Source organism: Taudactylus pleione, unplaced genomic scaffold (assembly GCF_031769625.1).
Source record: "Taudactylus pleione unplaced genomic scaffold, aTauple2 ptg000138l, whole genome shotgun sequence".
Lineage (NCBI taxonomy): Eukaryota > Metazoa > Chordata > Amphibia > Anura > Myobatrachidae > Taudactylus > Taudactylus pleione.
Genome location: NW_028284540.1, coordinates 11,073,156 through 11,087,689, shown reverse-complemented (window position 1 = coordinate 11,087,689; position 14,534 = coordinate 11,073,156). Strand labels below are relative to the sequence as shown.

The 14,534-nt window shown below is 44.9% G+C and overlaps 1 protein-coding gene across 12 annotated transcripts in view; it reads right to left on the bottom strand.

The window, feature by feature from the left end:
* Nucleotides 1–14,534, bottom strand: part of CLASP1 (cytoplasmic linker associated protein 1) — a 483,598-nt gene that overhangs the window by 452,060 nt on the left and 17,004 nt on the right. For all 12 annotated transcript variants that reach the window (XM_088473663.1, XM_088473650.1, XM_088473651.1 and 9 more), the window contains exon 2: nt 7,295–7,773. In XM_088473663.1, the coding sequence (XP_088329789.1) occupies nt 7,295–7,489 (195 nt within the window). In that variant the 5' untranslated portion in view covers nt 7,490–7,773. The remainder of the gene's footprint in view (nt 1–7,294; nt 7,774–14,534) is intronic.

Sequence of the window (14,534 nt, the reverse complement as noted above, 5' to 3'; positions counted from 1 at the left end):
AATTAAGTCATACCGAAAATGTCGTAATCGATTTTATCAATGGGGAAATAAACCGGGTAGGATGTTGGCTAAGGCATTACGTGAGCAACAGGCAGTCACATTCATACAAGCCATAAAAGACGAAAATGGTCAGACTCACAACGAGACTAAAAAAATTGCTGAGTCCTTTCGCTCCTATTATACTAAACTTTACAATCTAAATAACTCTTGACGCTTTCAATCATCAAGAAGCAATAGCATCGTACCTCCATTCACTTAATCCCACGCTATCTCAAGAGGTTGATACGCTTGATTCACCTCTTCTTGTCGAGGAAGTTGACCAGGCAACTTCCTCTTCTCCGACTGGTAAAAGCCCCGGACCAGATGGAGTCTCTTCAGCCTACTATAAGGCTTTTAAGGATAGACTGACTCCCATCCTAACTCATGCTTTTAACTCAATTTCAGATAGGACCCATTTCTCTAAACAATCGCTTGAGGCGCACATCACTGTTCTGCCTAAAGAAGGTAAAGATCCCACCTTATGCCCTAGCTACAGGCCTATCTCACTCCTCAACATCGACTTGAAGATTTTTGCTAAACTCTTAGCCAACCAGTTGAAACTCCTGCTGCCCAAATTGATTCAGGACGACCAGGTGGGTTTTGTCCTAGGCCGTGAGGCTAGAGAAAATACCACTAAAGTTATTAATTTAATACATCATGCCTCCCTTTCCTCCTCACAGTCTATTATACTATCGACTGATGCAGAGAAGGCTTTCGACAGGGTTGACTGGAAGTTTACGTCAGGCCTTCTGCGCCACTTGGGATTGGGATCGGCCCATTTGCATAGAATTCTGGCTTTATACGATGCCCCATCGGCGAGAATAAGAGTAAACGGGTCCCTCTCTTATTCGTTCAACATATCAAATGGCACAAGACAGGGATGTCCACTCTCCCCTCTTCTATTTGTCCTTTGTATGGAGGCTCTGGCGAGGGCCATTCGGCTTAATGAGAACATATCTGGCATTCACATAGGCGGACAGGAACACAAACTAGCCCTCTTTGCAGACGATCTCCTTGCATTGATTACTAATCCAATTACTTCTCTCCCGAACCTCCTACTAGAGTTCCAGAAATTTGGTTTGCTTTCAAATTTTAAAATTAATCAATCTAAATCTGTGGCTATGAACTTGACTGCACCTCTGTCCCTGGTAAACGGTTAGAAACAGTCCTTCTCCTTTGTCTGGCACCCTACTAGACTTAAATATTTGGGAGTCTATCTGACCAAAGATCTTTCCCAATTGCTCTCGAATAATTTTACGCCATTATTACAGTTATCCGTAATGATCATACTAAATGGCGCACCACACGTCTATCCTGGATAGGTAGAATCAATGTGGTGAAAATGAACTCCTTACCCAAAATTCTTTATCTTATGCAAACCCTTCCTATTCATAACCCCCCATCTTGGTTTGCGGAAGTGGAGCGTCTCATCCGTAGGTTCGTTTGGAATAGTTCCACACCACGTTTTAAGCTTGCTATGCTATACCGCCGCAAACGTGAATGTGGTTTGCAGCTTCCTCACATTACTAGTTATTATCATGCTATCATGCTTAACCGTATGCTGGAGTGGTCTAGAGCAAAGGGTTCCAGGCAGTGGATTAGGATGGAGGAGAGCAGTCTGGGACAGGCTACGGAAATTGTCCCTTGGCTTCCCAGACTCCCAACCATTACATCCACTTTGCGTTGTTGGAAGAAACTTAGTCGTCTCCCTTGTATTTCGTCCATTACTTCCCCTCTCACATCCTTTCTAGGTAACCATGACTTTTCCCCAGGACTTCACATATTTTCCTTTAAAAACTGGTTGACTAAAGGGTTCTTTCGTATGGGCCAGATGGTTTGTTCGTCGGGGGTGCGTCCTTTCTCAGAACTCCAGGAGTCTTGTGACTTTCCCCAGTCCGAATTTTAGAAATATCTTCAAGTAAGACACTTTATTACCTCCTCATGCAAACTTTCTGATCTCAATAGGTCCCCCACTTTATTTGAATCTCTATGTTTAGCCTCTCAAACTCAGTCTCATACTATATCTACATTAAATTCAGTAATTATTGGAAATTTGTTTATTCACAAAAGCATGGCAAAAAAAACTTCAAGATACAGTTCAGGTTATCGACTGGGGGGTGGTTTTTAGTAATACATTTGCTGGTTCATCCTGTGTAGCTACTTTGGAAACGCTTTACAAAGTTCTAACACGCTGGTATAGATACCCTGTCCTTCTAAATAAAATGTTCCCACAGGTTACTAAGAATTGCTGGAGATGTAATTCGGCTCCGGGTAGCCTTCTACATATATGGTGGGATTGTCCTTCCCTGGTCCCATTTTGGAGGAATGTGTTTGAATGTTCTAAATCAATTCTTGGAGGGGAGGTCCCCAGAGACCCTGGGTTTTGGCTTTTGAACATAACCTCCTCTTCCACGGCCTCATATAAGAATTTCCTATTATGGCATCTAAATAATGCGGCTAAAGCCGTCATCCCTGTTTTATGGAAATCTACTTCTCCTCCCTCCATTAAAGACTGGTTTAAGAGGATAGACTATTATATGGATATGGAGGACATAGTACCTTTTTCTAAGGGTAGATCTACCGACTTTACTGCCACTTGGCTACCTTGGTTGATATTTAAAGACTCCATATTATACAAAAATTTCAATGGCGTACTTACTACATCCGTTTCTGCAACGTCCCCATTTATATTGGTTTAAGCTTGGGAACACTCAAGTATATACATGTGTTCTAGACTGGTCAATGCTAAATTGTCTCTTCTTATACCCCCAGTTTGTCTTCTGTTCAATCCCCTCTTCCCTTCTGACTATCCTCCATTTATCTCCCCTCCCTTCTTGTTTATTTCTTTTTAATTCTTTTATTTCTCTTATATATTTTTTTATTTTTTTTATTTATTTATATTTCTCTGGGTTATTAATTAAAATATTCTGTATTTTTGAAGTGACTTTTTATATGGATAATTTTATGTATTACTCCGAATGGAATAAGCAATTGTTTATAAGTGTATACACTTTATCTATATGTATTTCAGTTGGAATTGTTTGGTCCTTTTTCAATAAAAACAGTTTGCATTAAAAAAAAAAAATCTCCAGGCTCCATAGCTAGGATAATAGAACGGAGTTTCCATACGAAACGTGGGCACCCTAATGAACTTGTTCAGAGATCTGAGATTGAGGATAGGCTGATGAGACCCATTGGGTTTCTGAACTAAGAAAAGGGTAGAATAATAGCCCTTATGCCGTTGTGAGATGGGGACCCAAATTATTACTCTTGAATTCAGTAAGGACTGAATGGCTTTGTGGAGCAGCAGGGCCTTGGTTGAGTCTGATGGAAGTCCAGTGCAAAAGAACTGTTGTAATTTTTAACGCTGTTGTATAATACTTCGTGCCATATATAGCGCGGTTTCATATGATTTTGGGTCCTATATAGCGTGTTTACACACTACATTGTGCCCTCCTCAGGAAGGAGAGGGCGTATCAGTGGAAGACCACTTCTCTTACCCAGGCATCTGACGTGGTCTGATGCCAAACCAGGCCTGTTTGGCCCTAGGCTTGAAGGCCTTGGCTGCCGTGGAAAAGACAGACTTTTGGCTTTTCCTTGATGGTGAAAGGATGAAATCCAAGACTTTGTATTATATGAAGATGGCAGGAATGCCGTCTTGTTAGTCACAATTCTATCCAACTCTGGACCAAATAGGATGTCCCCCGAATAGGGTAGAGAGACTAGAGCCAATTTTGAATCTGCTTTCCAGGGACGGAGCCAAACTATATTATTCTTTCCTCTGCCCACCATAGTAATGATACAATGCAGTAAACATGTTGCAATACGGTGAAATATGGCACAATGTAGTGTGTAAACACGCTATATAGGACCCAAAATCATATGAAACCGCGCTATATATGGCACGAAGTATTATACAACAGCGTTAAAAATTACAGCATGTCTTATACAACAACACTATATATGGCACAAGGTAAGGTGTAACAGCGCAATATATTTACATAAAGGTAGCACAATATAGTGTGCAACTGCACTGCTGGTAGCCCCCCTGGAGCGTCAGCGCTTTATAAAGGCACAAATTAGCTGCAAAAGCGCTACATCCGATACCAGGGAGCGTACAACTGCGTTAGATCTGGCACCATGTACTGTGCAACGTGGAGTCAATTATGCAATATGACCCTCTATACCTTAGCATGTCAGGGTACAGTAGAAGAAAGGGATAGTTATAACTGACAGTATAGAAAATGAGAAATTAGCAGTAGCACAAGTCACATACATAAAAAATCAAAAAGAAAAATCACATTTGCTGCAATGGGCACTAATATCAACTACACCGACCACAGTGGCTAGTAGGAAATAGTGCTGTATGACCTGGCCCTTGGGAGAGGTATACAGCGAGACTGGACCCAGCATTTCCCAGAGACCTACTTGCCTAAAATGGCTGCTGTCTCTCTCTTAGGGAGCGGAGGGTGAAGGAGGAGCAGCCCAGGGAACACCAGGGCCACAGAGGAACGGCACCCTGAGCTGGGGGAGGGGCTGCAGGGAGAGCACCTTTTTCCCCTGGCTGACGTTAACCACCGGGTCCCATTGCCTTAATTATGCCTCTACGCCAGTATGTTAATGCCCAGGTGGTCTAGTGGAGTGGTGAGCTGCCGCCCCAGTGTCCACATCAGCGCATACGGTCTGTCTCTGGAGACCGGAGTAAAGAATGCATTATTATGCGGGTCCCTGAGAACGGGATTCCGCCTTAACTGTGCCCTGGATTCCGGGCTGCAGTCTGGGGGTCCAGGGAGCTTGCTAGCTAATCTCCCTCAGAGCCCCACCAGGAGTACCTAGCACAGGCTTGGAGTCACAAGGCCGCGGAGAGGTGATGGGGTGACAGCACAGACGCCTGGAGGACATTCAGGTGCAGCTCAACCTTCTGGTTGAAATAAAAATTAAATAAAATGAAAATAAAAGCTTCAGCTGCAAAAGGCAGCCCCCTGTTATAATGATGGTCCAGCTCCCTGCCGGACACCAACAAAACTGGAGTGAAGTGCCCTCAGGCTGTGGGCGGGGTATACAGGAAAGGACCGGAGCATCCTGGGATTGAAAACCCTTGCTTTTTGTGTCTGGTCCTCCATGTCTCACCTACAACACAATAACTTTTTTTCTCACGCCTCCAGAGCAAATCCGATTTTTCCTAAAATCGTTAATTTTAGGCAAAATCAGCAGAAACTCACCCTAGGGCCCCGGCAGAAAGAGGACTAATTAAGCAATTGGAAGCTTCCTTAATTACTCACCTACCGAAGCGGTGCCTTCAGCATCCAGCGTCAGGAGCAGAGTCTTCTGCTGCAGGGTGAGTACGTGAGTGTAAGAGTGTGACACTCCACCTCCTCCCCCCCCGTGTGAGAGTGTATAAGCCCCCTCTGTAGCCGGCCCTGGGAGAGCTAAATTTCCCAGCAGCACTTGCGCCTCTCAGCAGGCCCCTCCCCAGTGACAACATGGAGGGGGGGGCGCACCGGGAGCCGCAGGACAGGTTTTTTTTTTTTTCTCTTTTACGCGCGGCAGGGTTTTCAGAACTGAAAACTCCGTGAACACATTTTTTACAATTGGATACCATGGTTATCGGAAGCACGAATACCCGCGGTAATCAAAAATTGCGTGCAAGGTTTTTTACCTCGCATCCAATTGAATCACCCCCTTAGTGTAGCTACTGATATTTGTATAGCTGCATATTCAAATAACCTGTTAATTTTAGGCTTCATCATTATCAGCAGATTATTGTTAACAATGACAGTTTCAGAGCAGCTCTTACCAAAGTAAAGAAAAAAAACAGAGTGGTCTTGCTTTAAAATTGTATTGAAGAGTGCTTGCTCCCTGGAACTAGGATGAAATTGTGGGTGAAAAGCTAGGCAGTCATAACCAGATCCATAACAATCAATTTAAGACAGATTTTAATTAAAACAGAATTGCAGGTATAGAAAAGCGATAGCCAATGGTTTGTTAATTAGTAAAATGTATTATTTTTTTCTTTATTTTGGCGATTGCACCTCTGTATAACATTTTAAACAAAAACACAAACAAATTCCAAAAGTCAGACTGTCACTACTGTCCACACCTTGGGTAATGCCCTCTATTTTTACATATTCCTCATTAATTTCAGGGCAACTGGACAGATGTAATGCTGAGTACACACTATGCTATATCAGTGTTCATGGTAGGCAGTTTTAGCGAGGCGCTGCGCTCTGCCCGATTTTAAAGGGGCAAAATGCAACCTGCTTTAATAGCAAAGCCCCGCTAAAACAGCCTGCCCTGTGCATTCACCACCTGCAGGCCACAGTGTCCCACGGGTGGGAAAAGTTGCAGAGACAGATCTCCGCCTGGTGAATAGATGCCGTGCGCATGCACATGGCATCTTTTCACCATGAGGGAATAGCTTGGGCACGTAGGTGCTGGGCACGCCCCCAAGTATGACAAATTGGGGGCGTGTCGCAAGGACACCCCCTCCCCAGTTGGTCACGCCCTTTTTTGAAAGCCCATGCCCGCGCCCTGCCTGCAGTCTAGCGGGAACACTGCAATATCTTGTTTGCTCAGCAGACCTACAACATATCCCATAGTGCACCTGTCCATGTGTAGCAACAATATGTTTGTGAACGTGGCTGTTCACAGACTTATGAAGTCGGCAGTGCAGCACAGCTGATTCAGATATATCCTGCAGGTATGTCGGTATGGCGGACCCACTGACCACCCATATGTTGGCCCAGGAAATTCTCCCACTGATGTAACTAGCAGTTCCTGTGGCCAGGCATGTCTGGCGGCATATTGGTAAGTTTGTGCATACCACTTACCAAATCACTGGATCAGTCAGCCCATCGGGACCCTGGACGAGCCATTGCTCCTGTGTTTACCCAACATTAGCCTATGCGTGTCTTTTCGACACAATACGGCCTTACTTCTATAATTGCTACATAGAGAGGGGGAGAACTAAAGTTGAAGGAGTCATCCAGAAGTTGAACCTCATTACCAGATACTTAAAAAGCTGAGCAGTCTCTAACACTGGACATTTTTGCAGGCTATTTACTTCAGTGTGGAATTAAGGTCCAAAATACACATCAGACTGTCTGGAACAGACCCGAGAAATATGAGGATGTAATGTTACAATGATGTACGTAAAGTGTGCACAGGACCAGTGTAACTGGCCTGAAAACTGAAACACAATCTGATATTGGGGGTTGATGCGGTGATAAGCAAGCAATAACATGCTTATTCCTACCTTGTAATTGCTAGAATTCACCCAGGACGTAGCAAGCACATCGACCATCCTATCAAGAAGAGTCTGATCCTGTTCAAGATCAGCTGATTTCTTTTTATCTGACAGGTAATCTATCATATCCGGTCCAACTTGGAGCCGTTTGCCAACATCCTTCTGCTGTATCTGGGCTAACCAGTAATCCATTCCCTGCTCCATGGCTAGGGGGCGTTGGCGCACACGCTAGCAGAAAAGGCAATCTAGAGGCAATGTGTCGTAAGTCACAGATCCGTCAGCAGATATATCCCCGTGGTCTTCACTTTTATGAAAAAAGCTGGAGGGCTTGGTCGTCAAAGATGCAATCCTGGGAATGAGAGCAATTCACCATGTGTCTGAAGAGCAGCTGCTGTGATATTAAAAGTCTAATTTAAATATGCAGCAATAAGGGGATAGGCACTAACGTTAAACTGCTAGTCCAGAGGTACATAGTTCTGCAGAATGTCCTGAAGAGAGAGAAAGTCAGAGTTAAAAATAGAACTTAGGCCTTGTTTTCTTTTCGATATTAATAACCAAGCTTAATAAGGTCTGTTTACTTAAAATAGCACATAGTTAAATATTTCTGAATGAGCGATCTTATTAAAAAATAGAGGCCATTTCTAATTGTTAAGGGTCAAACGGTCAACCTACAGTTTTGTGTCTGGGTTCATTTTAATCACAGCATTTGTACACAATGACATGTTGCTGTATCAAAAGAGTCTGCAGCAAGCATAAATATTTTATTACACATAATAAAATAGATCTCTATCTCAAACAATAACATGGGGGGAGGGAATATACTTGTTTTTGGCTGTCTGATATCCCATCTACAGTGAGCAGAAGCTATTCAATTGTTCATGCTAATGGACGCAAGTGCCACGGCGCTCATATCTATTTGCACCCTCCTGAGGTGGCAAGCAGAAATCAGCAAAAGGTTGGGCCTTTGGGCATCCATTACTTTGACAGAGTTTAGCTGCTTTACACATCTAAACATATTGCATTTTGCAGCAACTTGCACAATTAGTAATAGGCGCCATCGGCACTCATGGCAATTAAAATAAACAATTGAATAGCTCCTGTCGGGCACCTATTGCTTACAGGCACGAGAAAACAATTGAATTCCCCCCTAGGAGTGTGCAACAGCCTTAGCTATCATCACTGACATTATATTAACATACGTGTCTAATGGAGCGTACACACGGTCAGATTTGTCAGACTTGTCAGATTTGTCAGATGAACGATTGAACGATTAAACGATCTGAACGATCTGAACGATTTGAACGATTTTACCAAAGTTTTGAACGATTTGAACGATTTGAACGATTGAACGATTTTTGACTATATTAAAATGAATGGAATCGTCCAAGTCTGACTGCAAACCCATCAGATGTCAGATATCGTTATCTGACAAACGGGAACGCGCATCGTTGATCGTCCATCGTTCAGGCATGTCAGATATGAACGATTTTCCATCAGATATGAACGACTGAACGATTTTTAAATCGTTATCGTTCATATCTGAAGGAAAAATCTGATCGTGTGTATGCACCACAACTGTGTATTCATGTTTTGGGTTAGTTCGTAATATAAAAGTGAAATGTCATCAAAATCTTGGCCTTTTAGCATACAGTTTTGATAACAATTACAAGTTCCAACTCAAACATTGCTCATTATTAATATACTGGTATATTACGTAGTGCAAAAATTCTGCAGAATGGAAAACAAAATAACAGAATTACAAGGCTGCCTCATACTTAAGCTGCATACACACACAACGGTTGAGTTAATGAACGATTTTAGTAAACGATTTTCTACCTTGAAAAAATGAACTAAAATCGTTTACTTAAGTTGTTCATTTACTATGTTCATTTAAATGTAATGAACGATTTTTATGAACTACAAACGATTTTTGCATATTACCTTAATGAAAATCGTTGAGTTGACAAGTCTGACTGAACTACAAACTACAAATGTGAACGCGCATGAACAATAATCGTTCATCGTTTGACTCAGAAAGTGAACGAGTTTTTCAAACGATTATTGTTAAACGATAATCGTTCAAAAAATCGTTGTGTGTGTATGCACCTGTTTAAATAAATACTTGTTTATGGCTACTGAGCCCTGTATAATACTTTAGCTTAAGTCAACCTTCACATTTTTTTTTTTACTATTATTTCATTATACTGCAATTTCATAAAGCATATACACTGTTTTATCATGCCAAGCAAAACTATGTTTGTGCATCTAATACCCCTTTCACACAGAATTATTTCAAAATCCCGGCTTTGACCCAATATTTGAGTGCCGGGTCATTTTGCAGGTTCTAGCCTGGCGGGTCATTTTGCAGGTTCTAGCCTCAACCCCCTTTCACAAAGAAAAGCAAATTACCGGGTAAAGAACGTTCACCCGGTAATGTCCTGATCAATACGGGTATTTTTTGTGTGAAAGGGTCAACCTGGGTAGGAATTCCTGGGTCTCCGACCCTGGTAAAAACCAGGGTCGAAGTCCCGAGAATTATGTCCCGGGTTGACTCGTTCACACCGAAAAATGACCCGTGTTGATCAGCAAATTACCGGTAAAAAATGCTTGACCCGGTAATTTGCATTTCTGTGCGATTGGAGTAGAATTGAATAACAGTAGAGTTATGGTAAAGCTTACCTTCGTTAACTCGCTTTCTTCGAAGTCCACAGGGAGACATTGGGGTGTAGGTGGGACCTGGAGTATAGGAAAAAGCTTTTCAATCCCAGGATGCTCCGGTCCTTCCCCCCTATACCCCCGCCCTCAGCCCGAGGACACATCAGTTTTGTTAACAAGCCCAAGGCAGGAGCAAGATAGGAGAGAAGGAAGACTGGTACACTGAGGAATCACACAGAGAAAAAAAACAAGTGACCAGGAGAAGAAACCCATAGAACTAGGAGCGTCAGGGTGGGTGCCCTGTGGACCCTATGGACTTCGTAGAAAGAGTTAACGAAAGTAATTTTTACCATTAATCTCCTTTTCTTCTTCAGGGTCCATAGGGCTCCACAGGAAGACATTGGAGATGTCCCAAAGCAGTTGTTCAAGAGTGGGAACACTCCTAAGCCTATACGAGAACCCTACGCCCAAAGGAAGCAGCATGAGAGGCAAATGTATTAAAGGCATAAAACCTGAGAAAGGTGTGGACAGAAGACCAGGTAGCCGCCTTGCATAGCTGTTCAGCTGAGGCACCATGCCGGGCTGCCCACGAGGGACCCACAGAGTGGGTAGAATGAGCAGATACTGAAGCAGGCACAGGAAGGCCAGTCTGCCTAAGCTCAGTGAGATAGTCATGCAAATCCATCTGGCCAGAGTGTTAGCTGGCCATCACTTCTTGTGGAATCCATATAGGGCAAAGAGGGAGTCCGATTTCCTGATGCAAGTAGTGCGGTCTACTTAGATCTTCAGAGCACAGACCACGTCCAACGAGGCCTCACCTGCCGAGAGATATGGTGAATTAAATGCCAGAACCACAATTTCCTCATTCAGGTGGAAGCGAGAAACCACCTTGGGAAGGAAACCTGGGCGTGTACTAAGAACATCCCTGTACTGATGAAATATTAAAAATGGGGAGAGACATGAAAGCGCCCCTAAATCCGCTACCCGACAGGTAGATGCTAGAGCCAGAAGAAACAGTCTTCGCAGTGAGCCACTTCACATCCACTGACTTCAAATGGAGGTTCCTTTAGTGCTTGGAGCACAACTGACAAATCCCATGGAGCCACAGGAGGAACAACGGGAGATTCTATACGTAGAACACCTTGCATGAAGGTGTGAACATTCGGTATAGTAGTAATTCTGCGCCGTAACCAAATAGACAAAGCAAAGATCTGCACTTTCAGAGATGCTAGGTGAGACCTAGATCCAGTCTAGCCTGAAGAAAGGCAAGAAGTCAAGAAACCTTCAAGACTTGAGGGTCATAGTTTCTTGGAGCACACCATTGCAAATACATATGCCATATTCTGTGGTAAATCCTGGTTGAGGCCGGTTTACGTGTTCTGAGCATGGTCTGGACTACAAAGCTGGAGAAACCCTTAGCCGTTAAAAGGGATGCCTCAAGAGCCAAGCCGTTAAAGACAGACGGGCTAGGTCCGGATGTAGACATGGATTCTGAGACAACAGGTCAGCTCGTACAGGAAGCTGAAGAGGAGCGTCTAGCGTTCCCGCTAGGCTGTTTTAGCGGGGCGCGGCGCCCTGCCCTCCTTCTGGAGGGCAAAAAGCACCCTGCCCTCCAGGAGGAGGGCAAAAAGCGCCCTGCCCTAACAGCCTGCGGGAGCCGTTCTCACCCGCGGGATGCAGTGTCCCGCGGGTGGAGAAACATGCGGTGACCCGGTCACCGCCGGAGAATAGACGCCGGGCGCATGCGTCCGGCATCTATTCTCACTATCTGCAGGGCTTGGGGGCTGCCCGGCGTGTCCGTAAGTGCCGAGCAGGCCCCCAAGAGTGACGAAAAGGGGACGCGTCTTATAGACACGCCCCCTTTTCCAATGACCACGCCCCCTTCTCAGCCGCGCGCGCCTTCGACGCGCGCACGGGCATGCCCTCTCTAGCTCCGGCGCCCTGCCTCCCGCCGGAGCTAGAGGGAACACTAGCGTCTACGGACCGCCTTTGCAGATCGGAGAACCAATGACGTCACGGCCAAGCTGGAGCTATGAACAGGACTATGTCCCCCCTCCTGTCTGTACTTTCGAAGCATTTGAGGAAGTTGGGATATTGGAGGGAAGAGATATGCCAAATGGAAGTTCCATTTCACTGACAATGCGTCTATATGAAGGCCGTGTCAGAGGTCCTGTGTTCTGGCTCCATAAATTGGAAGTTTGTTGTTGGTCTTGAGGCCATGAGATCCACTTCCAGAAGACCCCATCTGTCCACTAGAAGCTGAAAGACTTCTGGATGTAGAGACCATTCTCTCCTGCATGCACGTCGTGACAGCTGAGGAAATCCGCTTCCCAATTGAGAATCCCTGGGATGAACACAGCAGAGATGGCTGGCAGATTGCTTTAACCATGTGAGAATGCGGGACATTCTGACTGACTTCGAGTGCCCCCTTGGTGATTGAGGTAGCCCACTACCGTGGAGTTGTCAGAATGAATTTGTACTGGCCTGTTTTTAAGAACATTCTGAGCCAGAGTGAGAGCTCTGTAGATGAATCGAAGTTCCAGAATATTGATTGGTAACTGCCTCGATTGGGGACCATCTGCCCTTGAAGGAGTGCTGGACATTTACTGCGCCACACCCTCGGAGGCTTGCATCCGTGGTGGGGAGAGCCCAGTCTGGGATCTAAAAGGGACGACACTTGTTCAAATGGGAAGTCTGTAGCCACCAGGTTAAGGACAGGCAAACCTCTGGAGGGTGGCTCATCGTCTGAGATTTGAGCAGATGGCGTAGCCCATTCCACCTTGAGGGGGATCAGGTGTTCTAAGGGCCTGGAGTGAAACTGGTTGAACTCCACCATGTCGAAGTGGACACCATTGATCCCAAGACCTGGATTGCAGAGTGAATTGATACTCTACGCTTGTAGAGTAGTCTGTGCTGGATTGCTGAAATCTTGTTCACTGAAGTCTCTCTGAACTTGAGAGTCCAGGAGGGCTCCCAAATGTACCGTCCTTTGAGATGGTGTTAGAGAAGATTTTTTCCAGTTGATCAGCCAACCGTGCGATTGAAGAAAGGCAATGGTTACCTGTAGATGGCGGTGAAGAGTCTCTGGGGAGCTGGCCAACAGCAAGAGATCATCCAAGTATGGGAGCAGTCTGATCCCTTGACGGCGAAGAGAGGCTGCCATAAATGCCATGATCTCTGTAAAGACCCAGGGGGGCTGTTGAAAGGCCGAACGTCAGAGCCTGAAATTGGTAATGTTGCGGTAGTATAGTAAACCGGAGATATTGTTGAGAAGGTGCTACAGGTACATGTAGGTAAGCGTCCTGAATGTCCAGGGAAAACATAAAATCTCCAGACTCCATAGCTAGAATAATAGAACGGAGAGATTCCATACGAAACTTGGACACCCTGATAAACTTGTTCAGAGATTTGAGGTCGAGGATAGGTCGATGAGACCCATTGGACTTCTGAACTAAGAAAAGGGCCCCGTTGTGAGGAAAGGACCCAAATTATTACTCCTGAATTCAGTAAGGACTGAATGGCTTTTTGGACAAGCAGGGCCTTGGTTGGGTCCGATGGAGGTCCTGTGCAAAAGAACTGCTGAGGGGGTCGCGTCAGGAGTGAGAGGGCGTATACGTGGGTGACCACTTCCCTTACCCAGGCATCTGACGAAGTTTGATGCCAAACCTGGGTGAACTGAAGAAGTCAGCCTCCCACCCTGGGAGACACCAGGGAGAGGCCCGCCCAGTCAGGCTTGTCCTCAGACTTGGCTAGTATAAGTCTAGTAGCCCAGGCCTGTTTGGCCCTAGGTTTGGAGGCCTTGGTTGATGTCTGTCGTGGAAAAAAACAGACCCTTGGCTTTGCCTTGAGGGTGAAAGGACCGAAAGGATGAAGTCCGATGCTTTTTATTACATGCAGAGGGCAGGAATGCAGTCTTGTTAGCCGCCAAAGTGGTCGCAATGTTATCCAATTCTGGACCAAATAGGATGTCTCCTGCAAAAGGCAGAGACTCTAGGGCCTGTTGTGATTCTGAATCTGCTTTCCAGGAATGTAGCTAAATAATAAGGCAGGCCACTACCAAAGTGACAGATATCCTGGAGGCCAGGAAAGCTGCTTCACCTAAGTAGGAGGCTGCATCTCTAATGTGAGATATGTAGGACAGCTGTTCCCTCGAAGCATCAGGGCGGAAAGTCTCTACCCAACTCTCAATGGCTTTTGCCACCCAGGCCGTAGCCCTAGCAGGACGAGTAATAGCTCCTGTAAGAGAGGATATAGATCTATGACAAGCTTCTATATGTCTATCTGTGGTCTCCTTCAAGGAGGTTATAGTATGAATGGTGGCATTTTTAACCAGACGTGTTATATGAAAATCCACTGCTGGTGGAACTTCCCATTTAGTACAATCAGTAGCTGGAAGAGGGTAAAAGGAACTGAATCGTTTTGGAATTTGAAGCCTTTTCCCGGGCATATTCCAAGCTTCCTCATGTGATCAGATAGTTGGTCAGAGTGAGGAAACTCTGGTAAAACAACATTTTGTCATTTAAAAAGTGTGTTTTTTCTTAGGAGCGGTTCATTCTCTTCTATTTGTAGAATAGTTGTAACAGCTCTCACAAGA